We start from the raw sequence: 27462 nt of genomic DNA, 5'->3' as shown, positions 1-27462 counted from the left end.
GAGAGGGCTAGAATTCAGATTTCTTCTCAGGCTCAGTTTCCCCATCTGCTCTGAAAAGTGGCATCACTAAAGCACTTCTTAGTGACTTGAAATCTCTTCTCTGTGTCAGGCACTGGAGAAATGAAGGAGACCTGCCTGTCCCTAGGTCCACTGAAGCCTCCTGTGGCCTCTGCACCATTAGAAAAACCAGTGCATGTTGTTAGCTCCATTGTTAGTATGCCTGAGCCATGAACCCAGGTAGAAAAAGGGACATAGGGATGACACTCTAACCGGATGATCTTCCTCTTGAGGAGAATAGAAAAACCAAGCCAAAGAAAGGGGAAAGAACAGGCCTGGATTATGTAAGTGCCATGAGATTTATTCCACATACAATGTCTGTCTTTTGCAATTGCTACAATAGAGTTCCAAAAGGTATTTTTTTTTTGTAATTTGAGAGACAATATCATATTCCAATAACGATGCGAAGGATTCCCCAAAAATGAGGACCTAAAGAAGTAATAGTTTCCCCCACTGTGGTCCTATGGTCCTGAAAGTTTTCTCTTGGCACATGTTTTTAAGAAATTCTAACTGAGAGTCTGAAACAGATTCAGTTCCAGCTTTACATTAGCCTCACCTGGGGAACTTTCAAAAACAAAACAAAACAAAACAAAACAAAACAAAACAAAACAAAACAAAACAGTACGTAGGCCTGGACCCCATCATAGATCAGTTCAACTAGAATTTCTAGGGACGGGATAGACACAACAGTATTTTTAAAATGTTCCCCGGGTGATCTATAGCTTGGTAAGGGTTAAAGTCACAAAACAGCCACCCTTTGCAGGAGCCATACTCTCTCATGAGTTTAAATCACAATAGGGGTTTATACAAGCTGAGAAACTGTATGAATATGCAATGTGTAGGAGGGAGTGGATGGGCAGGCTTGCCATAAAGATAATGTTTCATACTGACCTTTTGGTACGTACAATGCATGCATTTTGCAGTGTTCTACTTTCAGCTGTTTACCACTTGCATTCTCAACCACTGTTTAAAACCACGCCGTCAAAAATAAATAAATAAATAAATAAATAAATAAATAAATAAATAAATAAAAAAAATAAAACCATGCCGTCCTAACTCCTCTTTGCCCCCAAACAAACCAGGTATCCTGCTGCAGTAGAGGAAAGTGTTCCTCCGTATGCCAGTGCTTAATGGTGAGGCGGTACGCCCATGTTGTTATACACCTAACTGTAATCGTAGAGGTAGAGGGATTTGAGAATTAACATAGACAGGTAAGGGATTTTGCACACAATTATTGTAGACACATTCCTGGGGTTAACCACTCTTATTACTTGGATTTTCTTCTCCTAGGATACATTTAAAAAAAAAAAGTGTAAAACCCTTCCTTCTTTTCTCTTTTCCCAAATGGTGACTGTGTTTGAGCGGGATTTTTCCTGTAAGTCTCTTAATAACCTGGCATACCTGAAGGCAACTATCATCCCAGGTTTCCTTCCAGCTCTTCTAACGAACTGTCCAGACAAAGCAGTCCCTCCTCAGCCATACCTGGGGGCTTCTCTTCATCCCTTATGTCTTTACTTTTGCTCTTCCTTAGGATCTTTCTAGCATCTCTACTTCCCTCATAAGGCCAACATAGGAACCCATTCTTAATAAGTGTGACAAAGAGCAAATGAGGTAGAGAATCTTGTAGGTGACATTTCTTCTGATTGCAGTGTCCTTTTGATTCCATCCATTACACTTCCTTTAAACTATCGTTAACTTATTGGGGTGGTTATTATTTATGAAAAACTGGTAGGCTTAGTTTGCATCCCCTATTGCTCGAGGGAAATGGAGCACGGTGGATTCATTTAAGGGCACACTTATAATAGTGATTATCACTGTGGAGATCTTGGTCCCTTGGGAACTGTGGAATTACGAGCATATCAGTTATACTCACCAAGCGTCTTGGTTTTCCACACCCCAAGCTCCCAGAAATGACAACCCTTTCCTGATATTTTCTTATTTTTCATAAATTTACCTATTTGTTTTCTTCTTAATATCTATGTTTGTTATTTCTAGTCATTTAACATTATCTCACTTTGTATATAGGTCTTTATTTTATTTTTATGGGTTATTGGTATTGTCAAAGTCACTTTGATGTTATTTTTATCACAGATGTTAACAAAGTCATTGTAAATGGTGTCATTTATAGGTTGTGGGTCCTTTTAACTTGTTTATTCCTGTCACTGGTAAAATATTAAATGTGCTAGGCCTGTGGTCCTGGCTGTGTGGTAGATACTAGTCACATCTAAAATTCTCATTACACATCATCATCCTTTTTTAGTGGTTATTTCCTAGTCTTTAACTGAATAATGATCCTGATCTCCTATACTTAGCTTGTTGATAGGGAAACTATTTGCAGTCAAATTGAGAAGTCTTACTTATATACATGTTACAGTAAATCCACAAGAGTTGAGAGAGAGAATCATATCTGGAGAAGAAGCTAACATTTGTTTCACTTGGTACAGACATCAACAATGAAATGAATGATGTCTATTTTTTTCTAGAGACATCTATGTCTTTTGTCTGTTTTTTTTTTTCTCTTCTGAGAAGGGATCTGAGATCTATGAAAGACCACTTCTGAGGTACAAAGAAACTTCTATGCTGTTGGGATAGTAGATATTAATGGTCACCATTTCCTAGCTAGTAACATCTCAAAGCTCTGGGTACTTAACATCTAGAAATAATAAAGCCAAAGAGAAGGAAAAAGAAGCTTGGGTTTCTCAAAGCTGTTGTCTCCTTCAGGTGTGCAAAGTTTGGATTTTTCTTCAAGGCTGTCTCCTGACCTAGTCATACCTCTGATGTTTGCCATTGTCCAGAGGCATATAGGTAGTCTGACAGGGAGTCCTTCCACCTCTCTCTTTGCAAGGAATTTCTCATGTGGCCTGAGATCCACCTGTCAGTCTTCACATTTCTGCCCCAGTGGGCAATGCCAAGCAGCAGTGATGGGATCTCTTGGCATTCTGGGAATTTGCTTGCCCTGCCTGCCAGATACTTAGGAGATGAGCCTTATCCTCCAGGCCCCAGACGGCCATCCAGGTGCCATAGCCTGCTTACTGAAGGCTCAGAAGAGAAGCATCTATGTTCTCCTCAAACAAGAGATAAATATAAAACTTTTCATAGTAAATAGATGCACAGAACATGTTTTCTCTTTACCTTGGTAAATAGAGTGTTTCTGGATTTCTTTTTATTTGGATATGCTTTTTCTTAGAAGGTTTAAAATGTGGTTGCTAGGGACACCTGGGTGGCTCAGTGGTTGAGCATCTGCCTTTGGCTCAGGGCGTCCTGGGATCGAATCTACATCAGGCTCTTCACAGGAAGCCTGCTTCTCCCTCTGCCTAAGTCTCTGCCTTTCTCTCTCTGTGTGTCTCTTGAATAAATAAACAAAATCTTAAAAAAAAATGTGGCTGCCATAAGGAAAATGGGCAAAGAAAGACATTCAATGATGTAATCCTATTGTCTTTTCATTCACAGGAGACATTCAGTTACTTAAAGAAGAATTTCAGATTTTTCAGCAGATTCAATTTGACATCCATTTCTTTTCTTTCTTTCTTTCTTTCTTTCTTTCTTTCTTTTTATTTTTTTCTTCTTTTTTTTGACATCCATTTCTTTTTTTTTTAATTTTTTTTTTAAATTTTTTTTATTTATTTATGATAGTCACAGAGAGAGAGAGAGAGAGAGGCAGAGACACAGGCGGAGGGAGAAGCAGGCTTCATGCACCGGGAGCCTGATGTGGGATTCGATCCCGGGTCTCCAGGATCGCGCCCTGGGCCAAAGGCAGGCGCCAAACTGCTGCGCCACCCAGGGATCCCTTGACATCCATTTCTAATGGCAGACTTAGTGTGGCACCCTGAGATAGGTACTGGGCAGCCACGGTTCTGGGGCCATCAGGGTGCCACTGTCCTACTCTGAAGGACTCAGGCATGCAATGGGAAGGAAAAGTGGGGAGGGGCCTGGGGACAGAGAAGTGGAAGACTTAGATGGCTGTGATATATGCCAAAATAGAGATTAAAAAATGCGGTGGGAGTGAAAAGAAGAGACGGCCAGTTCCTGTGAGGGTGGTCAGCAAGGGCTAACAGAAGCCCCCATGTCTCAGGTGAGCCCTGGCGGATGGCTGCCGTTCTGAGAGGCAGGCAGTAGGACTCATGACGTGCTCTGCGCCTGGTATGGGGCAGGTGCTTCCTAAGTATGTGTTGAATGGCCTTCCTAAGGGAGCACATTATTAGAGAATGATTCTCATTCTCACCTCTATAGCAAGAGTAATGTGGGGGTTTGCTCAAAATAGTTTGGGGAATTGGTGGTTATTAACTATTTTAAACAAAAAACTTTCTCTCCTTACTAAAAAGCATGATGCTCAGGATCAAGTGAGGGATAGATCTGTGGGCCTAACCAAAATAATTGGTGGTGAGAGCCAATGGATGCAATTCCATTTCCTTGACATATTTTGGTAGACTCATTTCCAGCTATGTATTATTACTGCTAATCATATAGAAAAGGCCAACAGTGAGTCATGATTGACGGAACATTTCAATTGTTCTTCTGAGAGATTAATGGTGCCTTGTAAAATGCCCTATTAAGTCTGTTCCTTACTTCTGGCATTTGTTTTTGAGAACAAATACATAATTACTGGGGAGGAAGTCTCAGAGAAACTACTTGCAGGATTAAAGAGGCATTTCTCCCACTAGCACAAAACCAAGGTTTTTCTCAATTGTTTTCTGTTTTCACAATGAATTACTGTAATGGCACAAATGTCTGGAAATCTAACAGGTAAAAGGAAAGCCTTAAATGAAGCTGTTAAATTCAAAGTGCCTGTCAGGACCTGCTTCCTTCTCTCACACTTGCTCCTCCCCACATACCCAGGCAGGGTTCGCCACACCCTAGACTCTTCCCTGGACCATCAGAGGGCTTTAAAGACTCATGTGACTCAGCACAAGCCAGCGTTGCAGTTTGTCTGGTTCTGGGCATGCGTTGTACTTCTAATCACTGAGACCACTCCCCCACTTTGTACCCCGATTCTGGTCTTTGAGATTTGATCCTCCCTGGCTTATTGGGAACTCAGCCAGCATCCAGATCTCTTGAGGTCTGAGATTTTACATTAGTCTTCACGTTGGTCCTTCCCTCTCCCTCCTCAGCCTACCTGCCAGGATCTAGAGTCTATCCTTAGAGCTATAAGCCTGTCATTCCCAACTCAGGGGACGTCTGGAATCCCCCTTGCTAAATGCTGCCCACCCACTCTAAGGACACAGCCATCTCTTTCTGCACGATGGTGACACCACTGTCTACTTGGATTATGATCTACTGCTGAAGAGAGAGAGAGGCGCTGGAGTGCAGTGGTTAAAAACCTGGGCTCTAGGGTCTCACTGTCTAGATTCAAACTGACTTAGCTATTTTTTTACCTCTGTAGTTCCGAGTAAATGGCTAAGCCTGAGTTTCCTTATCTACAAAGTGAATGTGATGGTGATAATAATAGTTTCCACCTCAAAGGGTCAACAGAGGAGGACTCTGCCTCCGAGTGAGCCTGTAGGAATGTTGGAGGAAGCATCCCATCTTCTGTTTCACTCTCTCCTGCCCACCTGGCATTCTTTGGTTGGCCCCATTGCTTACAGTTAGCCCTCTCTATTAGCAATGGCTTCATGAGTTGGCTTCCTGGCCTAATAATGCCTCAGTGCATTGCTGTGGCCTATAAGGGGACAAATGCTTTGGCGGGGCACCAAAGCCTCTGCTGATCTGGGTCCTGCTTGTGTCCCTTGCTCTGGCCACACTGTCCTCAGACACGGTAGCATTGTGCAAAGAAATAGACGTGGGGATTCCGAAGGTGGCATGTGCAAAATGCTCAGTCCAGCCCAGAGTGGGTGGCAGGATAGGGAGAAGGGGCCTTGTGGTTTTTTCTTTCTTTGTGTTTCTTTTTTCTCTCAGACTTCCACTTTCTCTCTACTTGGGTCTAGATATCAGCATCTTTTCTGGTTACTCATTGTAAGTAAGAAAATGTAATTGTGTTTGAAATCCACAACAAAAAGGACATGATCCAGTGCAGTCTCTAAACACAATTTGTCTTTTTATGTAGACTCTATCAATGCCCGTTTGTACTGTAGTGTCTTTGCTGGGCTCAGGAATTGAAAATTGAAATGCAATTCTTAAAAAATTCACTTTTAAATTGCTCTAAGTGCTATTAAGCACATACACATAGCATCAAAATTTAAGCCTCCTCCAAATTAAAAATGTCTGGCTCTTAATTACCTACACAGCTGACAATGACTAAAGGGCAAGCTTGGTTATGCCTTTAGGAATATGTATTTCCCCTGCCATGAAATAATGACAAGAAGACATCTTCTCAAGGTTCAATAAAGAAAACAAGATGTATTTTATATCTGAAACATCAACATAGTTCCCATGAGAGGCAGGAAATATGTATTCCTTGCAGGTGTAAATCTGTTCCACCAATTAATTCCCCTGGTAGTTGCACAGTACATGGATCATGCAGATTTCCTTTAAGACAAAATTAAAAACACTTCCCCCACCCTAAACAATGGTTCGTGTGAAAGCATGCCATTTTATGTTTCCTGGACTAACTGAAAAATAGTTAAAACTATTTTAAACATTTTAATCTTTGATGGAGGAGCTGACAACATATGTGATGGAAGGATGTCACTTTCATTAACCCTATGTTGCAAGGAAAGAAACCAAGATTTGAGGGTAGAGTAGGTTGGCCTGTGAGAGCGCCTCCTTCAAGTTATAGTGTGGCTTGATGGCTGTGATGAAGGGCAAGAGAGGGGTCATGCTGGAGAGTAGGGAGGAAACAAAGGCATGCCATGACTGGCGCGTGGAAATTATGCCCATTCTGCTAAAAATTAGTGTGTGTAGGGATTTCTGATGTATTTCCAGGTTATAGGAATCAGCTACAGGCCATTGCCAATCCATCTGTGACCATATAATTTTTCTTCCATGCTAGGACACTTCTGAATATGGAAAGGGCACTATCGATAGTGCCCCTCATAGTTACTCAGGGCTGATCAGTATTACCTTGGCTGTATGGGACAACCTACTCCCCGTGGCCCTGCAAGGCTAAGCTTATGCTTGGCTCTAAGCCCAAGTGGCCTCACAGGGTGGAGAACCATTGAACAAAGTTGGTTTGGGAGCCCTTCATGGTGTTTCGAAACTCTCTGACCGAGTTCAAACTGGCCTGACCTTCAAATATTCTTCTGACAAGGACAATGTCTAGAGTTATGTAGTGTTACTCTACAGTCCTCTATTTTCTTGGGATAGAACTACCCAGAGTGTATGTCTGTAAGCCACCCTTTCTAAATCTGACTTCACAATGTAATTACATAGGGAACTTTGAAAAATATAGATCCTTAGGCTCCAGCCCTACATATTCTAATTTAATAGATGTGTGTAGTAAGCTCAAGCACCTGTGTTTTCAAAAATTCCTCGGTGATTCAGATGCCTAGCCACACTTGAAAGCCCTCTTGGGTTTGTGAAGAATCTGTGGGGTTTTTAAAGAGCTGCAAATTTCCAATTTTCAATACAAATGTTGGAAGTTGAGGGCCAATACAGGAAGAGAGAATATGAAAGAAGAACAGAAATATTTCCCACAATTTAATCATATTTCGTGTAGGACCAGAACAGAGGCAAATTGCTTAAAAAAATATATATGTTTCTTATTTTGCCCGTGCCTTGATTACTGGCTCAGGAACAATTAGAGACATTATAGATGAGTCATTTTTTGAACTAAGCCCTGATGGTTATAAAGTTTTAGCAGACAGTGGAATTTGGTAAAAGAATTCCAACAAAAGTTTGCAAAGGAAACTGTATAAAGAGAAGCAAGGAAATAGCTATAAACTCCGCGTGAGTAGTGCTCATATCTAGTTACATACGGTAGCCACCAGCACGGTGCATAATAATTATTTATTGAAAGGTGGATGACTTTCAGAGGGAGTGCTAGCATATGAGAATGACTCTCATTCTTTTCTTTATAGTTAGATAAATTGAAGCATAGAAACAAAATAGCTTGTCCAAAATATTTTTAGGGCTGGAGTTTATTAGCTTTTATGAGCTGAAGAAGTTCGATCCCTATTTATAAGCCTAATTCTTAGGGACTACCGAGGGAAAGAAACCTGTTGGCCTTGACATTCTTTACTCCTTCCTTGGGGTCCAGTCCCACACTAATGGGACTAGATGCTTTCTAGTTGAAAGAGATCATGAAAGCAATAGGCCATTATGTTGAAACCCAAACTGATCCGATTTCTCTGTGCATGCCTTTCTTTGACTATTAAAAGAAGAGGAATTTTGTGTCTGTGCATGTTTAAGAATGATTACATTCAAGTTTTAGAGGAGAAAGTTACAAAATTCACAAAAATATTTTTTCTTATCTTGGCACAATACTTTCCCACTCTATCAGGGTATATGTCAGGCATTTGTCTAGGGGCTGAGGGTTTCTTTTTTTTAGGAACTTCTTTTAAAAGAAGTATACTATGCAAATCTCTTTCTCCATGGCCTTAGGGTACCGTAAAGGACATAATATACAAGGTCCAGAGTGTAGAAGAAGAGACAGCGTGTGCTTCTTGGCATAAACCATCTTTGTGGGGATCCCTGGGTTGCCTAGTGGTTTAGCGCCTGCCTTGGGCCCAGGGTGTGATCCTGGGGTCTTGGGATCGAGTCCCACATCAGGCTCCTTGCATGGAGCCTGCTTTCCCTCTGCCTGTCTCTCTCTCTCTCTCTCTCTCTCTCTCTCTCTCTCCTCTGTATTTCTCATGAATAAATAAATAAAATCTTAAAAAAAAATCTTTGTATGAAAACAGCAGTCTTTCCCATTCCCCACACAAACCAAGCCAGAAGGATCATGAAAGGGCTCAGAACCCCACAGGTCAGTGCCCACAGCCCCATTCTTGTAGGGGCGAATTCTCTGTGGGTATTTCCTCATAGAGAACTTATGTTGAAAAGTAGGGCAAACTGAAAAGCAGTTTCATTCAGAATATGAAAAAGTCTGTTATTTTATGGACTTGAGTGGGCAAGACCATAAGCAGGTGGTTTTTCAAATTACTGGACTTTCCAGATGCTGCTTACTATTGCAGCTGTTCTCACTGTAAGCCCTTTTAAAATGGAGCCAACACTGCTATTAATTGGAAGAATAAGCCACATCATGAGCTTTTTCATAATTCAAAGGTATTTTTCATAATTCAAATTATTTTTTGATGACAGGAGATGGAGAAGAAAGAAGAGACTTTGTTTTAAGAATCACTTAAAATGTATATCATTGTTGAAAGTGTTTTCGGATGCTTAAGAATAAATAATATCCCTCATTTTAGTACTGTTTTTTGCTCAGTGATGTGAGAAAATTTCCCGCCAAAATGACCATCCTGCTCCTTTACAAGCAGGGGATTCTGAAATCCGTGCATGATCTCACTTGTGGCAAAATATCCGTCACCACTCACCATCGTGTGGAGCTGTCTCCTAAACAAACAGACAAACGAAACCAATACCAATTCCAACGGAAGAGAATATTAACAGGGTGCTGAGGGCTTTGAGACAATCTGATCTTTTAAATCTTAGGCTTTGATTATATGTATATCAAATAAATATGGAATTTGTAATTGCCATTATAGATCAATCAATTACTTTAGGATGCCTTCCAGGTGAAAAAGATTAAGAAGACGTTGGGATGTCATTTTGAAATCAGAACCGATCTGATTACCATGTGTATGACTTTTTTTTTGGCTGCCAAAGAAAATTTTGTGTTTGAGCATATTTAAGAATGAGTATATTCAAGTTTTATGATGGAAAGTTACAAATGTATATTTTTATTTTCAAACAGAAGTCTTCTCTCAGATGTTCTGATTCTTCTCAGGACTAATCTCAGAATCATCTCAATTCATTTCTTCCCTCATAGCAATAGTCTACATGAATCACATAATCTTGTCCATTCTTCCCTTTATCATACATTTCAAAATATCTGTTTTGCACAGTGACCGTCTGAAAACATGGATAAAATTTTGAGCTTTTATGGCCCTTAAATTTCTTTCAAGGGATTGGAAGTTGGGCTGGGAGCCATTATGTTCTCTTCCAATTCTAAAATTCTGTCATTTTACGCTTCTCTGATTTTGTCCCCAGTGCCACTGCTCACTGTCCTTCTTTTTCATGTCTAGACCACAGTGCAATTACGTCTTCACTGTTCTCTGCTCAACCAGACTGGCTACCTTTCATTACATCCTGTAGCTTAGCCAGTCATCTTTGAGAAAGCCCACCCTCATCTTGTCATACTCAAGCCTGAAGTCTTGCCTTCTCACTGTTGAGATGATAAAGTCCAAACTTATCATGAGTGCTGGATAAAGGCCTCTGCCAAGTGGCCATGATCAGTCTGTTCACCTTTATGACCTACCACTCCGCCACGTGAATTCTCTGCTTTCAATCAAAATGGGCTACGAAACCTTCCATCATGCCCGGTATGAGACATTCCCATCTCCATGCCTTGCTTATTTTGAAGCCCTCCTGTGCTTTTCTCAGCTGTTTGCATTCTGTTTGTCCTTCATGATCCAACTCAGACTGTACTCCTTCATGCCCTTCTCTATTAAACTATCTAGAATCCATCTTCCTTCCCCGACCCCATTGTCCTATCCACAGTAGGATCTCCCTAACACTACCAATACCATTCACTTAAAAAAAAAAAAAAAACTTCATTGAAGAATGATTGACAAATATAATTGTATGTATTCAAGGTGTACAATGTTGGACGCCTGGGTGGCTCAGTGGATGCGTGTCTGCCTTCAGCTCAGGTCGTGGCCCCGGGGTCCTGGGATCGACTCCTCTATCGATCCCTGCAGGGAGCCTGCTTGTCCCTCTGCCTGTGTCTCTGCCTCTCTCTGTGTGTCTCTCATGAATAAATAAAATCTTAAAACGAAAACAAAACCAAAAAACCCCGAAGTGTACAATGTGATGATCTGATGTACACCTACATTGTTTGATTACCAAGATCAACATAGTATCATTCACTTTTTAAAAACATTTTTGTTATTCAATATTCAATACTGCTTACTTTTTTTTATTCCCCCCCCACTTCCCCTAAATACTGCTTACTTTTGATTTATTTTATGTTTGATCTATTACCAAAATGATAATGAGAAGGTTCACAGTAGAGACCACATAAAACAGCATGTCAATTAAAAAAGAAAGTGAAAATACAAAACCAAGAGTGGGAGAGGGTAGTAATGCATATTAATGAAACTTAAAATCTAACTATAAGTTTTCTAGTAGTCAAAGCAGAAAAGGATCCATTAGTGACTTAGTATTGTGTTATAGTGTATTTTTTAAAACTTTTTTATCCGTATGCATCTTGTCTCTCTAACTCTAACCCTTGTGATTGCTACAACTTATTTTAGGAATTATCCTTTGTAGTATGTTGTGCAGTGTATAGTCTAGCATATGGTGAGTTTAAGAAATTAATTTATTGGTGGCTAATACGATGTCAGAATCATAAATCTGATGTTTTATTTATATGGAAATTCCAGTTAAGTACATAGTAAACATACAAATGAAAATGTGTATGTAAACATACAAATGAAAATGTAACACAAATATATTTTTGTGTTATACAAAAATAAATGTGTATTTATTTTTACAAATAAAAGAAGACATAGAAATTTCAGAGGGAGAATGAAGGGTCTGAAGTTGTCATCGCTTTAATCAGAGGAAATTTTAAAAAGCATTCATAGCCTACTATTTTGGGATAAATGTCTATACGGATGTAATATAGTACAGCAGACCTTTAGGTAAGGTAAGAGACTGAACTTATTGGAATTAAGTTGTTTAGACTAATCTGCTGACTTTTCTTTCTTTCCCTAAGTAGCCGTTTTATGAGACTGAAAGGATACTGCGCAGATACACCATGCTGCGCCTCACACTGTACATCAGGGTTTCATTTCTTCTCCATCTAGAGTTCTTTTTCTAAACTTGGTATAAGAGCCTTTTTAAAATGTAAAGAACTAGTCTGGCGCTGTCCAAAAGCAATTTCCAGGATGATGGAAATGTTATAAGCCTGTGCTGTCCAATTTGGGAGCCAGTAACCTCATGTGTTGAGAACTCAGGATGTGGCTAGTGTTCCTAAAGAACTGAATTTTAATTATAATAATGTTAACTACTTGAAATTTAAATGGAAAGAGCCACAACTGGCTAGTGATTATAGAATTGGCAAAGGCAGCTCTTACAGAGCTGCTTGCCTTTAAACAGAACTTTCCATACCTGATTTGGTACCTCGATCACTGTTTCTTTATTATCTCCTGACATTTTAAGCTACCATGCATTAACAGTAAAACTTTGGATGTTTTTGTTATTTTAAGAAGTCTATGTTGTCAAAAGTAAAATTTAGGAAAGTTTATTTACTGCTGTGTAACATGGAGAGGGTCATACTTGTTTCTGTCATCATGTTTGTGCAGGGACTCATAGAAAAGCTTTTTTTTTTTTTTTTAAGAAAATCACTTCTAAAACAGGAGTCTCTGCAGGCTATAGGCCACCCTTCCTGGGCTACTGGCAGATGGCACTCTTTGGACAGAAATTGGACTTGTAGCCTGGGCCTCTCTCTGCAGGAAGTCCTCCGAAGTCCTTTCTCAACTAGGCCTCTGAGTAAATGGGCCTACCAAATTCTTCCCAAGGTGGATTTTTCTGTCTGAGTGTCTTGTTTTGCTCATAGGAGCAAATGGGAGGGGTTTGCTTTCTCTAGGCCAGCAGGAGCTTGCTGTAACTCTTCCTTTTAATTTTTTTTTTTTTTTTTAATATGAGGATCCCCACACTTGCTCTTTGAAATGCTATTCTGTTAACTGCTATTTCCTCTAAGCCTGTTATGCCTTTTTTCCATCTGCGTTGAAGTCTCTTTTCCCAGTGGGGCCTTTCTTTCTCAGCTTAGTCATGCTATGTGTGGAGACCCACATGCACACTGCTGGCCTCTCTGACTCATCCTGGGAGGCTTGCTTGCTCCAGGAACCCCACTCACACTGCGGTGGAACAACAGGGAGGCTCCAATGAAGCCAGCCCTTTCTGAAATCTGCCTCTTTTCCTGGCATCTCTTCTTCTTGTCCAAAGCTACATGAGAAGGAGAAAAAGCAAAAATGTCTTTCCCTCTCTTTAAGGTGACCCTTTTAGTAAATCGTTTTTAGCAATTCTAATTTCAAGTTTATAAGCTACTTTTTTTTTTTTTTATTGCTGCTGCTTTTAAATATTTCATAATCTGGCTAGTAGAAAAACCTACTAATGCTCCAATTTTCCTTTTTCCTCTACCAGCAAGCCAAGAGAGTCAATTCTGACAGTTACATTTTCCTTCCAGTTACAGGTTAAATTGTTTCCCTTTTTGAAATAAATTATTCATAAATGTGTATAGTCTCTGAACTATGGCTCCTCCCAGTCTCAGATAGGAGACTGGGTAGGTGGAAATTGCTCATCTGCCCCATTGGCTGTTCTGGAGTTGTGCAGAGCTGGGTCTTCACGCTATAATCTTCCAGGCCAGGATTTTCCTCGGCCCTCCCCACTCCTCAAAGAAAACCCTCTGCCAAGAATGGCTCAGGCCCATGATTTCCCAATCCAGATGGATTCGGACAATAAATTTCTCTGACTTGATTTGCTAAGAGGGTCAAAGTTGAATAATATAATGATAATCAAAAATTGATCACTGACTCAAATCTAAGTTTGGCCAATAGCTCCTTCAGATGCCTTATTTTTATTATTTTTTAAAAATCACCAAACACATTCTGAAAATACAAAAAGGAACTCCAGCCTGAGTGTCTCATTAACTCGGGAAGCCTGACCCAGGCAGCCAGTAAAGAAGTCACTTTATATACCTAGGTAGGGGTGTCTATGGGAGAAATCCAGAAGCACTCATTATTTTTGGTTGTGGAAATTAGCTTGGCCCTGCATGAGTACCACTTTTTTCCCCCCCCAGTTAAGATGCTCTCTCTCCATATATGTGATATATAATATATATCCGTTGTCCTCAATCTGAAGCAGTTTTACCCCCCTTATGATAGTTAAGAAAATAACTTTAGGTTTCCTTGATTTGAGCTGGGACAACCTGCCCACTCGGTATCCCATAGGTCATCGAGCCACAAAGAACTTACACAGTGACCTTACTTGCTTAAATTCTAGGTGCAATAGGGCGCCCCCTTCGCTGGAGTTTAAGCCTGGGAACAGGCGAGAGGTGCCCCGGGTCAAGCGCCTCACTCGCCCACGGAGCGCGGGCCAACCTGTCGCGGAGATCTGGAGGTGTGTTGGCCGGGGGAGAAGTGGGGTTCAGGGAGGAGGGCAGTTGGGGAGATTCCAGCCGAACTAGCCGGCGGGGGTGATGGGGGAGGGCAGGGTGGGGGCGCTGCGGGGGCCCCGCGCCCTCAAGCCCAGGAGGCAGCGCGCGGGCCCAGGTAGCGCAGGATGCTCGCAGCGCCCCGGGGCGGGCGGGGCCGCCTCCCCTACCTTGACCACGTCGTCGTTGAGATGCTTGGGGTCGCGGTTGACCAGGTCGATTTCCTTGGTGTGCGCGTCGTACACCTGCTTCTCGCCCATCTCCTCCGCCATGGCCTTGTTGTTGGGCTTGTAGATGTTGCCCTGCTCCCGGATGGGAACGGTGTAGAGGTGCCCCTGCGCGGGGTGCGGAGGGGGACGGCGGGGTGCGGGGGGGCGGAGATGGGAAGAAGATGTCAAAAAAGGCAATGCCAAAGAAAGGCAAGAAATGTCAAAAAGGAAGACGAGCGGTGCGGCGGCCCTGGAGGTCGCCCGCCAACTGGCCGCTCGGGCGCCGCCGGCGCTTAAGAGGATGGAGCCGAGGACACCACACCCCTCGGTGCCCGCGGGGAGCCCCGGCCCCGCCGCCCGCCGCCCGCCGCCAGGGGTCAGCGCGCACCCGGCGCCGCCCGCCCGCCCCGCGCGCCCCGCGCGCCCCCCAGCGACCGCGGGGACCCGTCCCCGGCTGCGGGCGCCCCTCCCCACGCTGCCCCCCGTAAGCTCTCGGGCCCGGCCGCAACCCCGGGGCCCCCGGAGGGTCCCCCTTTCTGCCGCTTTCGGGGCGCACCTCCCGACACCTGCGGGCTCACCGCATCTCCGCGCCCCCCGCCCCCGCGGGGCTCCGCGTCCCGCAGGCGCCCGTGTCGGGAGCAGCGCCCCCGCCCCCTGCAAACCGCCCGGAACGGCCACGGCGACCTCGCACCTGCCCGGCGCCCCGACCTCCCCCGACCTCCCGCAGGTCCCTCCTAGGCCCCGGCGGGGCGCGGCGCGGAGGGCGAGTTTGGGGAGCGGGATCCCCGCGCGTACTGGGGGGGCCGGGACAGGAGGGGAGGGGGGGGGAGGGGAGGGGAGGGCAGGTCCCCGCTCTGCAAACACCCCCGCCGGGCGCCGGTGCTGGAAGGGTTCTTGAGGCGGCCCAAGGGCTCCGGGCGGTGCCAGCCGGTCCAGGCGCCCTGCGGAGCCGCGGGGACCGTCCCCCGCACCCCGGGGGGATGGCGGCGCACCCCGCGTCCCCGCCCGCAGCCTCCCAGCGCGCAGGGGCTGGGCCGGGCGGGTCGCGACCTCAGGCAGCGCCCCGCGCCCGCCCAGGACCCGGGGGCGCGCTCTCGGTCCCCATCCCAGGCCCCCGGGGCGCCCCCGCCCCCACTCTCAGCCCCCCTGGTTCGGGGCCCGCCGGCCCCCCTTTCCGAAGAGCAGCCTGGACGACATTCCTGCCCCCTCTTGAGCTCCCCGCCCAGGCCCGTTCCTCGGAGGTGCCCGCGCCGGGGAGCGCGGAGGGGAGGGGTGGGGTGGGGAGGGGTGGGGTGGGGGCGCCCCGGGGGCTCCTACCTCGGAGTCCACGTATTTGCCCCCAGACATGCTGGCCGGTGGCTGGTGAAGCCTCCGAGGTGTCCCTGGGCTGTTATTCAAGGGAACCGAGGAAGGAAGATCTTGTATTGTGCAGGGGGGGGGGGGGGGGCGGGGAGGCGCAGGCGGGGGGCGGCGGCTGGGAGGGAGCCTGCTGGCCGCGGGCCCGGGGCTTGCCGCGAGCGCCCGGCCGGGACCTGCGCGCCGGGTCCGGGCACATCCCGGGGCTCGGCGGCGCGGGGCGGGGAGCGCGCGGGGAGCGCCCCGGGGGGGTGGCCTGGAGCCGGGGCGCACGTCCCCGGGGGCTCGCGGCGGCGTCCTGCGGGGGCGCGGGGCTGGCGCGGGGCATCGCGCTCCTCCCCGCGGAGAAGCCGCCTCCCGCCTCCCCCCCATCCCCCATCCCCGCCCGGCCCAGCTCTCCCCCACTTTCACCGGGAGGAAAGGGACCGCAAAGGGCCCAGAACGTTTGGGCACGATGCGCCCCCGACGGCAGGTGCCACGCCCCCGACGGCAGGTGCCACGCGCCGGCTCCCACCTGGCGGCCCGGACAGACGGACACGCAGAACTCAAGTTTCCCCGCCGCTTCCGAAAGCCCCCCCCACCCTGCCCCCCAACCCTCGGAAGCAAAGGAGATTGGCAGGCTTCGCCCATCTTTCTGGAACTTTCTGGAAATTCATGCCCACACGTTGTGCCACATTTCCAAAAGGCGTAAAAATATTTACAGTTGTAGGGATATTTAGTGGGAGCTTCAAGTTTGTCATGGAGGACTTTTTCTTTGCACTTTTTTTTTTTCTAATTTTTTTTTTTTTTCTAATGCACTTGCCCGTGCGTTAGAGGAGACCTGGTTCTTCTAGGAACCGATGTGAAGTTCAACAAATCGTTAGCAATTATTTGCACACGTTTCCTCTATTCCCGAATGTGCGGCTGCTAATCTTTTTATAAAGCGTACGTACGCCTAAGATGAATGGAACAATAAGCAGTAGTTTTACATCTGGGCTATGGAGAAGTCAAGAAATCCACTGTCTTTTGGCCTGTGGCTCCATATGCAATCAGAGGTAAAATGAGAGGCCGGTTAGCGCCGCCTTCAGCCCAGGGCCTGACCCTGGAGACCCAGGATCAAGTCCTGCATCATGCTCCCTGCATGGAGCCTGCTTCTCCCTCTGCCTGCGTCTCTGCCTCTCTCTCTGTGTGTGTCTCTCATAAATAAATAAAATCTTAAAAAAAAAGTAATAATTAAAAAAAGTAAAATTAAGAAAATAATTTTAAAAATTTAAAAAAAGTAAAATGAGGACTTGAAATAAAAAAAATCTGACAATCTATCTGAAGGGGCACAGGTTACAGGAAACATTTTGGCGATCTGTCCATAAGGGCGGAGACACAAAAGGAGGAGGAGAATGGGTAATAGAGGGTGGGACCCTTGGAGTTGATTATCTAATTAGAATATATGGAAATGTAAAAGAACTAAAAAAGGACAGGCTATTGTTGGTAGTAAAAAGCAATACAATTTTTAAATTCTTTTTTTTTTTAGATTTATTTATGATAGACATAGAGAGAGAGGGAGAGAGAGAGAGAGAGGCAGAGACACAGGCAGAGGGAGAAGCAGGCCCCATGCAGGAAGCCCCACGTGGGACTCAATCCAGAGGTTCCAGGACCAGACCCTGGTCTGAAGGCGGCGCTAAACCACTGAGCCACCCGGGCTGCCCCAATTTTTAATTTTTTAATTTTTTTCAATTTTTTTTTTTAAAGATCAGTTTCAATTATATGGCAGGGGAAATATGACAAACGTTGGCATTAATTATGCCGGCTAGTCATTATTAGAACTCTAAAGATCTTCTAACAATTGGGCTTTAAAACTTTTATTTCTGCCAAAACCCACTTGTAGATTCTTTGAACATACTGTGTGTGAAGAAGCATGACGTGCTAGCAAAGAGTGGTGTCAGGGTCACCGGGTTGTGCGGTGCCCGCTTACCTCTGAGACTGCTGGAGGACTGCTATTCATCTAGCTCTTCCTTCATGAGCGTTGGTTACAAAGCAGTTGTGGTTATGGCCAATGGAAAAATGTGGAAACCGTTTCCCATCTATTGTTGTTCAGTCTTCAGCTGTGATGAGTAATCTTGACTGTGAAAAAAGTCAACAGGAACAGGGAGAGAGTGTGTCCTGCATTCCAGCAAGGAATGGACTTTCCGGGGCGGCCTGTGAGTGGATGCTTAACGAGCGCTCAACCCAGGCAGGTCCATGGCGAAGCCAAATCAACAGCAGCGCCCGGAATCATAATGATCAGTGAAGCGTTGTCAATGCCAAAATGAATTCCTAATGAGAGGAAAAACCACAAACTCTTCATTAACCTGCCTCAACAAGAAGTTAGACCCAAAAAGAAACAGATTGTATTCTGGTTATAATAGCTGAATTGAAGAATTGGCTGCACCTTCATAAGAAATAAAGATGAATAATGTTGTTAGCGTAGGTATAAGATCTGAAATGGATAGATGATATAATGAATAAAATAGTTTTTCTTCGATACCCCTAAAGATAACTTTAGGCTTGGAGGCAAGTTAATAAATGTCTCCAAATCATTTACTAAAAAATGACCACATGGCGGCTTATTTGCCCCCCCCCCCTTTTATTTTTTTAAAGAAGCAACCTTAAAGGGCAGCTCAGGCTTTATAGGTTACTAAAAATATAGAGCTAAAAGGGACACCATTCATCCAAATCAGTTGTCTTAGAGATGTGGAGATTGAAGTCTAAATACATAAAAATGAAAAAAAAAAGAAATACATAAAAATGATTTGTTCTTAAAGAGTTTTGTGGGGGTAAGGAGCATTTTAAAGTTGATAAATAACTAGAGTACCTGTTAGTAGTTTCTGGGACATAGGATTCTTAAGTAACCTGGTGAGATCTACTCACGGTAAAATTGTGAAGTTAGTTGCTTTTTGTTTTTTGTTTTGTTTTTTATTATTTATTTATTTATTTATTTATTTATTATTTATTTATTTTTTTGCCTTTTGTGTTCTCTTATCTTCTACAACCCCTGCTCCCCAACCTCTCAGGTCCCCACCACCCCAGGTCCTCTTACGTATGCTAAACTGGCTTCAGCTGATTTCCACTCTAGGATTAGAAGTCCAAGGTTTGACTGCTTACAATGATACTGGTGGTTTTAAGAAGCAGGAACCTTTCCAATGTTTATCAACACTGAGAAGCCCAAGACTGCCCAAATATGACTTTGTCAGTGAGTTCAGAAAAGAGATTACAGTTATCCCTAGGTGTGATATAGAAAGAATAACAACCAGGGTGACAGAGCACCCAGCTGGCGTTCCCAACTTGGGTCACAGCTCTGGAGCCTTGGAGTCCCGCTGGCTAGTGAGTTGCTAGCTCATTGGGAGGTTGGGGGCCTTAAGGAGAAAGTCAGAAGGGGAAGAGGGAACATTTCAGAGGGTGTCTATTTACATGCATAAATATGAACATTTTTACAAACTCTGTGTTCAGCTGAACATTTATCCTGTTTTTCAGCATCACCGTCTCACACGCCTTCTACTGAATTCCATTCAGGCCTTCTTCCCATACCTGCTTTAGCTTCTTCCATCCTTCCATTTATATATGGAAAAAATTAGCTTTCTAGATGAAAATCTGGCTAATCCTTTGATCCCTTTCCATCCCTTTTCTGGCTTGAAGTGGTCCCCTGGACTCTTCCTTGTTGTGGGCCTTTCCATTTTGAGTATTTTAAATATTTTTTTCTATTTATTTTCTTAAAAAAGAACAAACAACTATTTGTACATTCAAAAATCTTCCTGAACAGATGAGAAAACATTTTTTTTCATCCAGTTGTTTTAAAAAATTAACTTCACTCCACTTATTTGTAAAACGGAACACATGTTGACATCTACCCAATAGCGGTGCCATGAACATTTAATGAGGTGATGCATTTAAAGCACAGAAGATACTGCGTAAATCTTAACAGATGCTAGGGGTAGGGACAAATTTCAACCTACAGGTTCAGAATTGAAATAAATATATTTAAAGTATTTTTATTGTGACATAGCTTAACCATCCAAGACACAGCAAATTGTATAATCAAATATCATTTTGCCATATTTGCTTCAGATTTTTTAAAAGTAGAAAACATGGGTACTACTGAAATCCCTTGTGAGATGTAACTCTCTCTTTTTTTGTAACAGAGCTTAATTTCTTTCACACCCCCCCATACCTTCAGGTGGCAGAAACTTCTCTGCCATTTTGCTGGGATTGCACCTACATCCCAAGGGCTTCTGAATTGCTACGGAATCTCAGGGTGGGTCTGGGGAGGAGCCTCTTCCTTCGCTGTGCATCTTGGATCTGCTGATAGGTACATCATCATCCTGTCTATCTTCAATCATTGGTCCACTTAGGGTGTTGCTACTCTGTCCTTCATGTTCATTCAAAATGCTCTTTAGGCCCAGAGACACTTTTTGCTACTTCTGTGTTTTTTTTGTTTTTGCTTTTTTTTAATTGGGGCTCTGTTTACATCTAATAAATTTGAATGGGCAGGCCTGATGTAGCAGCCTGGAGCCACCCATGGTGAAGGTGCTGTAGAGAAGAAATGCCCTGCCGGGGTACAGAGAAACTCTAGGGGTTGCTATCTCCACAGGCCCTACTCAGAAACAGGAGGCACAACTATCTCAGTAATTATATCCTCTTAATTTATCTGAGCCTCGGCTAAAGGCACACATATGTCAAAAATCTTTTTGCTTATTTTCCCAATTTCCTCCCCCTTGCACAGGAAGCCATGCTTGCATATCACCCAACAATTTTTTTGTGACCTGAATTCCCCCAGGCATTCACCAGGGGTTTTGGAATCAAGAAAAGCCTTATTATCTCTGCTTTTCTGCTGTAAGGATCCTTCCCTAGGCTTAGAGGTGGGTGGGGTAGGGGAGTGCTCCAGGGGCTTCTAGAAAAGAACGTAAGTTAACGTCTCAGAAGTGTCATCATTAAGTTTTCTTTTCTTCCTTCAACCAAATCCTGCCAAGATTTTGCCAGAAACATCTGATAAGCTCTATCTGGTATTTCTGAATTATAACAAACCCTTAGATCCAAATTTTAAATATTTAATATTTCATTGATAGCCATTATTTACATTTATTTATATTTCATTGATAGCCTTGTGTTAAGGCTTTTATCCTTCTACTTAACTCAAAATATTGATAGTGGAATAATATATCTGGCCTTTAGCTATCATGTCAGTTTACTTTCCAATTTTCTTATCAAATGCTTTGTTACCCAAGACCAAACCAATCTGACTGGTTATTTAATATGATTGAAATAAGATTAATTCTTGGGAAAGCTTTTGGATAGCAAATCCTGTGTAGAAAAGTACAATTCTTCTCGGTGTCCTAACTAAAATTGGCAAAGGTATAGTTGTACACACTGAATCAGTGTGGATGAGGCTTTCTGGCTATGTCTGAGTGATATCACAATAGCTAATTAAAAGTGAAAGATGATGTGAAACACTTTTTTGTCATCATATATCCAGTGCATATTTTAAAACTGAATTTTAGGGTGTATCAATCAATGAGTGCTACAATCATTTGGCATAAATAAACTACTACAAAACTCAGTAGCTCAAGAACAACCGTTTGTTCACACAGACCTATGGGTTGGGTGGGCTGGGGCTCAGTTGATGTAGGCTAGGGCCACGGGGGCAGCTCTGCTTTTCACTGTAAGTCTGTGCTGGCTCTGTTCCATATCTCTGTGCTCCTTAGACCCGCAAGCTATTGGGGAAGATTCTTCTCATGATCCAAGAAGTAGCAGATACAAAAAAGGAAGAGGAAAAATATGCCATAGGCTCCTGGAAGCCTAGACCTGGAAATGACACTGCCCCATTCTGTAGGGCAAGGTAAGTCACGTGACCTAGGCGAAAGTCAAGGGTTGGGAAGTGAATTTCATCAATGAGGCCAGGGCAGGGTGTGAATACAGGAAGGCGTGAAGATCCCAAATCTATATTCAGTGTATTCATCGTTAGGGACTGGTTTTTGGTTTCAGTTTTCCATGTTTTAATCGAGTTTATGAGATATACCCTTTTGTTGTCTTTTAGTTCTCATAAAGCTATACATAGTATATTAAAAAACCTTCCCAATAAGTAATTGATAACAAACAAATCTCTTAATCTTAAATGCCAACTTCTGTATGAAGTTTTTTTTTTTTTTAAAGATTTTATTTATTTATTCATGGGAGAGAGAGAGAGGCATAGACACAGGCAGAGGGAGAAGCAGGCTCCATGCAGGGAGCCCGATGTGGGACTCGATCCCGGGACTCCAGGATCAGCCCTGGGCCCAAGGCAGGCGGCGTTAAACCACTGAGCCACCCGGGCTGCCCTGTATGATGATTCTTACATATGATGCTTGACAGAGGACGTCAGTGAGAGGGGCCTAGACAGGTCATAAGATGTGCTCTCCTGCCTTAGCACAGAATGTGATTTTCCAGACAGTTAACAATTTATCTTACTTTTTTTTTTTTTTTTTTTTTTTTTTAAATTTTTTTTTTAATTTTTATTTATTTATGATAGTCACAGAGAGAGAGAGAGGCAGAGACACAGGCAGAGGGAGAAGCAGGCTCCATGCACCGGGAGCCCGACGTGGGACTCGATCCCGGGTCTCCAGGATCGCGCCCTGGGCCAAAGGCAGGCGCCAAACCGCTGCGCCACCCAGGGATCCCTATCTTACTTTCAAAACACTAGGCCATCATCTTGTTATCAATGGCATCACCATTATTATTATTTTGAATTATTGTTTTGGATTTTATTGTTCTGATACAATTTTTGGTTTTCTTTGAAAATGTAGCAAAATATTGTCTCTAAAAGTAGGTGTTCAAAACTTATTTCCTTACATTTTCTTTTACTTATAAAATATTTTCTTTGAGATACTTTTTTATAAATAATATTAAAAGCAGGGCAACCTGGGTGGCTCAGCGGTTTAGCGCCCCCTTCGGCCCAGGGTGTGATCCTGGAGACCCAGGATCGAGTCCCATGTCGGGCTCCCTGCATGGAGCCTGCTTCTCCCTCTGCCTGTGTCTCTGCCTCTCTCTCTCTGTGTCTCTCATGAATAAATAAATAAAATCTTAAAAAAATATATAAAAGCAAAATCACAAAACAGTCTGGTTTGTCATCTTAAAAGTAAATTTAAATATTGAGAAAATGCTAAATGATAAGCAAATACAAATCACGTTGAGTTCTTTTTTAATTTGTGCTTGGATCCATGAAGATTTCCAGGTTCAATTTATCATCTCATTATAATGACATAAGAAATCAAACTATCTGCTATGAAATTAGGTTATCTACCTATTTTGACTATTTTAATAACTGGATTATAATAGCCTTAACAAAATAACTGATCCAGCATTATTTATTTATTTAAAGATTTGGTCTAGCATTCTTTCTTTCAAAGATTTCTTTATTTGAGAGAGATAGGGGAGGGGTGGGGCAGAGGGAGAGAAAATCCCACACGGATTTTGGGGGGCTGAATCTGATTGTCTCCTGACCCTGAGATGAAATCAAGAGTTGGATGCTTAACCGACTGGATCACCCAGGTGCCCCTGGCCTAGCATTCTTTAAAAAGAGAAAATCTTAGTCCAAACTTAGAGCCAAATAGTAACATAACTAGGGATAATGCATTCAGAAAGCACGAACTGAAAGTAAATAAATGTTTGGCTCATCTTGTCATCTAGATAGATTTATATCAATAATAAAAATAATAATCACAGTTTTATCTAATCCAACATTGAAAATATTAAATGTGAGAATTGGGCATAGCAATTTTTAGAAAAATTGGGATCAAGTGATGAACCAGATTACTACATTTCATCTAATTGAGAGAAGTAGAATGTTTAGATATGCGGATAATGACTACATTTCCTCCTATTCAAGCAAAACAAAATTATGGCCACCCTTTAGAAGTATGGAAACTCCATAGTCATTCAAAGTATAACTTAGAAAAAAACAAAACAAAACAAAGTATAACTTAGAAAACCTAATAGGATAAAATATAATACGATATGATATAATGTTATGTAGCATATCTGCAATATTTACCATTTTATAATATACTAGTAGAGTGATTTTTTTACTAGGAGTGTTTTAATAGCATATTAGAATAAAAATAAACGGTGTATTAGAGCATCGCATCTTTTATTTTAACAAATAATTTAAAAACTCAATGATAATGAGTTCATTTCAATGATTATGAAATGATAATGAAATGATAAAGGATAAAATAACATTATCCCCTGAACACCAGCAAAAGTTATAAGGAGATACAGACTTCCATATTTTTCCTAAGTTAATGTAAATATTTGGGAGGAGCCCTCCACAAAAGCTCTTTGTTTTGTAACCAACCCTCCGCCTGGCTTTAAGTCAGAGCTCCATTATATAACAACGGAAACTCTCTTTCCTTTTGGCCCTTTCCCTAGTAAATAAACTATTTACCAGGAGCTGCTTTTACCTGGGGGAGATTTATCCCTTTGAGGCGATGATGCTCAGTCCTAGAGCATTTGACTCTTGAAAAGGTGTATCTAAGTTCACACTGACCATTCATTCAGTGGTTTGGTCTTTACAGAGAACTCTACTTTCTTATAATCATATGATGAGTTTGTTTTTTCACTAATTTCGGAGAAAATCTGTGATTGCAACATTAGCTTTCCTATGCACTAGAGGATGGGCTTCATTCTGCCTTCAATTCAGCTTACTTCAGAGGAAATGTGAAAGTTTTAAAAGTGGGTCTGGGGGATTATAGCTGTGAAACAGGTCATAGAATCCTTCCAGAGGGCCAAATATCCAGAGGTCAGTTTCTTCTTTTCTCTGTCTGCAGCTGCTTCATTGTCATTTCTTTCCATGTCTTACTCAAGCTCTACTAAGGCCTTATTACTCAAAGTGCGGTCCAGGGAGCCACGGCAATCAGCATCTCCTGAAAGCTTGTTAGAATTCAGAATTTCAGGCCCAGTTCCTGATTTACTGAACCCAAATCTGGACTTTAACAAGATCTCCAGGTTATTCGCGTGCACATCTACACTTTGAGAAGCTGGGACCTAGGAGAACCCTGAAAATGCACATTCTCTAAAAGCATTTTAAGGGGCAGGAATTATGCCATCAAATACTACTTTCCAATGTAAGAACTATACATGAGAACTCCCCCTCCGTCCCTCCCCAGCCCCCAACGCGCCTGCGCGCACACACAATTACTTGCCAAAAGAGTCTTTACACGATGGGAAGAACAGTAGGAACTGAAGCCTGGATGACTTAACAGGGAATCCCAACTCCACAAGAGGAAGTAACAAACATACTATTAAAGAAATATTTGTAAACAAATGGAAGGAACCGTCATTTAAGGGGGAACCCTCCAGGCTAAGTTGGCCAAGTTGCTTGCAGGGAACTGGCAGTTCTTTTCATTTCTATAAACTGAAGGCTTCTTGGAATGTGAAATCAAGAATTACAAAATGGGTAGCAGCCAAGATTTTTTTTTTTTTTTTGGTATGAAAGGTCCTGAGCTATATTAAACTATCCCATTAGCCACACCCAAGTAGTATTGGTGGGTAGGAAGAGTTGAAGCACCACTCTCCTGTTAACTTTATAAGAAGATAAAGGGGTTTCTTAGGGACTGCTTGAAAGTCACCCAAACCCATCTTGCACCATGGAATGTTTCATGCTGGGCAGACCTCACTGCAGATTTTAAGGCTGGAGAAATATTCTCTTCAAACTCTGAATATTTCTTCAACTCTAAGCATCATAAAATCGTGAAAATCTTAAAATGAATCCCTAGTTCAATATGCAGCATTGAACCTGTCTGCATTTAATCTGTCCCAGATAAATGAACGTTCATCATTCCCAAAGTTCTTCCAGGAAAAATATTTCACAACCTTCTCTTTACTGTTTCCCTTTGTTTGAATATATTTATGATCACAATCTTATGGTGTGTATCTATCCTAATTATAAGAGAATTCCACTTAGGCTTTCTCTCCAAAAAAATAGTTTTATTTTTTAATTTTTATTTTTTTTAAAGATTTATTATTTATTCATGAGAGACACAGAGAGAGGCAGAGACACAGGCAGAGGGAGAAGCAGGCTCCATGCAGGGACCCCAATGTGGGATTCGATCCCAGGACCCTGGGATCATGCCCTGGGCCGAAGGCAGATGCTCAACTGCTGAGCTACCCAGGCGTCCCAATTACTATTTTTACATGTGAGTGAAGAATCTGGAGGAGAAATGAGTATGGGGATCACGATACTTGTTATCACTATAGAAAAATGTTTATTACATTTTTACGTGTGCACGATGGAATACTATATTGTCATTCTACAATAGCACCTAATACTGTAGTAAAAATGACAAATATATTTATAACTTTTTACTAATATACATACAGACATACAAACGCTATCACACACTGCTATTGCAATTTTTAAGTTGTACAAACCTATTGAAAAGCAGTATGACAATATACAACCCTACCATTAATATGATTGTATACTTCAATCTAGTTTTTTCTGCTTTCAAAAATTTATCATGAGCAAATTACCTTATAAGAGGAAAAACATTTATATATGGCTTTCCCTGGGATTTCCAAGACTAAACACCTGCTAATGAGACTGGATGTACAAACTGACAAGAAATTTCCAACCAAGTGAGAAAAGATACAAAATGTGGCTTCTGTTTAGAAAAATGCATGCTTAGGGTATGTAGAAATCATCACTGTAATTATTAATATTTTACGTGTCAAGCCGTCAAGTATTGAGGAGAAATGTCATCATTGCGCTTTTGATCCATGTGAGGACTTGTTAGAGATAGTGAAATTTTATGAAATTTACAGAAGATAGGAATAATAACTGATATCTGAAAAATATTCTTTCTCATTTAAGCTATAGTGTAGAGCCTAGAGCACAGACAGTAAAGGGAAAGAAAGGGTCTGCTCAGGAGAGCAGGGTATAAGGCTGGGGGAGGGCTCAGGGGTCAGAAGAAGACAGAGTGAGGAGGGTACAGGGCACTCAGTTACCAGCTTGGGGGGAACTCTTATCACGGAGGACTTGGAACTGACTCCATTGATCAGAGAAAGGAAAAAAAAAGGGTGCATCTCAGGGCAGGAAAGGTGACATGACTAAGTGATGAATGAAAAGGAAGAATTTGGCTAGAAGGGAGAACAAATCATTAGAACAGCTATGCACACATGCTAGAAATAGCAAATCATCTCTGTAGTGATTAAGAGCCTAGACTCTGGTGTCAGATTCTCTTGGCTCAAATCCTCACTCCCACTGAGATCTTGGGAAAATCCCTCAACTGCAGGGCATCAATTTACTCCTCTGAAAAATGGGGATGATGATAAAATCCATATCATGGGATTAAAGGGCAGATTAAATAAATGCCTAGCAGGTAATAAATGCTTAACAAATATAAATGTTAGTGTTTGTACCAGAGATCAGAATTGTCCTGCTGATACAAGGCATGAAGGATTCCAACCAGTTTCTCCCTCCGTTAAAGAAGCATGTTAATCCTTGCTACTTGCCTCCCTGGGAAATTGTGTGTTTATCCCTCAACTTTCCAAACGACTTCTTGTTTCACTTGTCCCAGTTAGCTGAGCCAGCAGTTGGCTGGAACT

The 27462-nt window shown here is 42.7% G+C and overlaps 2 protein-coding genes across 11 annotated transcripts in view; one reads left to right on the top strand and one right to left on the bottom strand.

Moving 5' to 3' along the window:
• CAV1 (caveolin 1) overlaps window positions 1-17947 on the bottom strand; it is a 36431-nt gene extending 18484 nt beyond the window's left edge. Inside the window, exons 1-2 of one of the 2 annotated variants that reach the window (XM_041727706.1) lie at window positions 17822-17947; window positions 14479-14643 (exon numbers count right to left, since the gene is read on the bottom strand). In XM_041727706.1, coding sequence (XP_041583640.1) covers window positions 14479-14643; window positions 17822-17851 — 195 coding nt within the window. In that variant the 5' untranslated portion in view covers window positions 17852-17947. Of the gene's footprint in view, window positions 1-14478; window positions 14644-15834; window positions 15992-17821 lie in introns of those variants that run through there. The other variant, XM_041727705.1, reaches the window with a different exon arrangement.
• LOC121474663 (homeobox protein aristaless-like 4) overlaps window positions 1-27462 on the top strand; it is a 371873-nt gene that overhangs the window by 124576 nt on the left and 219835 nt on the right. For 6 of the 9 annotated variants that reach the window (XR_005983451.1, XR_005983450.1, XR_005983446.1 and 3 more), the window contains 2 exons: window positions 14158-14274; window positions 21585-21718. Coding sequence is in view for 3 of the 9 variants with exons in the window: in XM_041727708.1 (XP_041583642.1) it covers window positions 14158-14274 (117 nt within the window). In the remaining 6 variants the exon portion in view is untranslated. The remainder of the gene's footprint in view (window positions 1-14157; window positions 14275-21584; window positions 21719-27462) is intronic. The other 3 variants (XM_041727708.1, XM_041727707.1, XM_041727709.1) reach the window with 1 other exon arrangement.

This window comes from Vulpes lagopus, chromosome 13, assembly GCF_018345385.1.
Source record: "Vulpes lagopus strain Blue_001 chromosome 13, ASM1834538v1, whole genome shotgun sequence".
Classification (NCBI taxonomy): domain Eukaryota; kingdom Metazoa; phylum Chordata; class Mammalia; order Carnivora; family Canidae; genus Vulpes; species Vulpes lagopus.
This window is presented reverse-complemented; position numbering and strand designations above follow the sequence as displayed.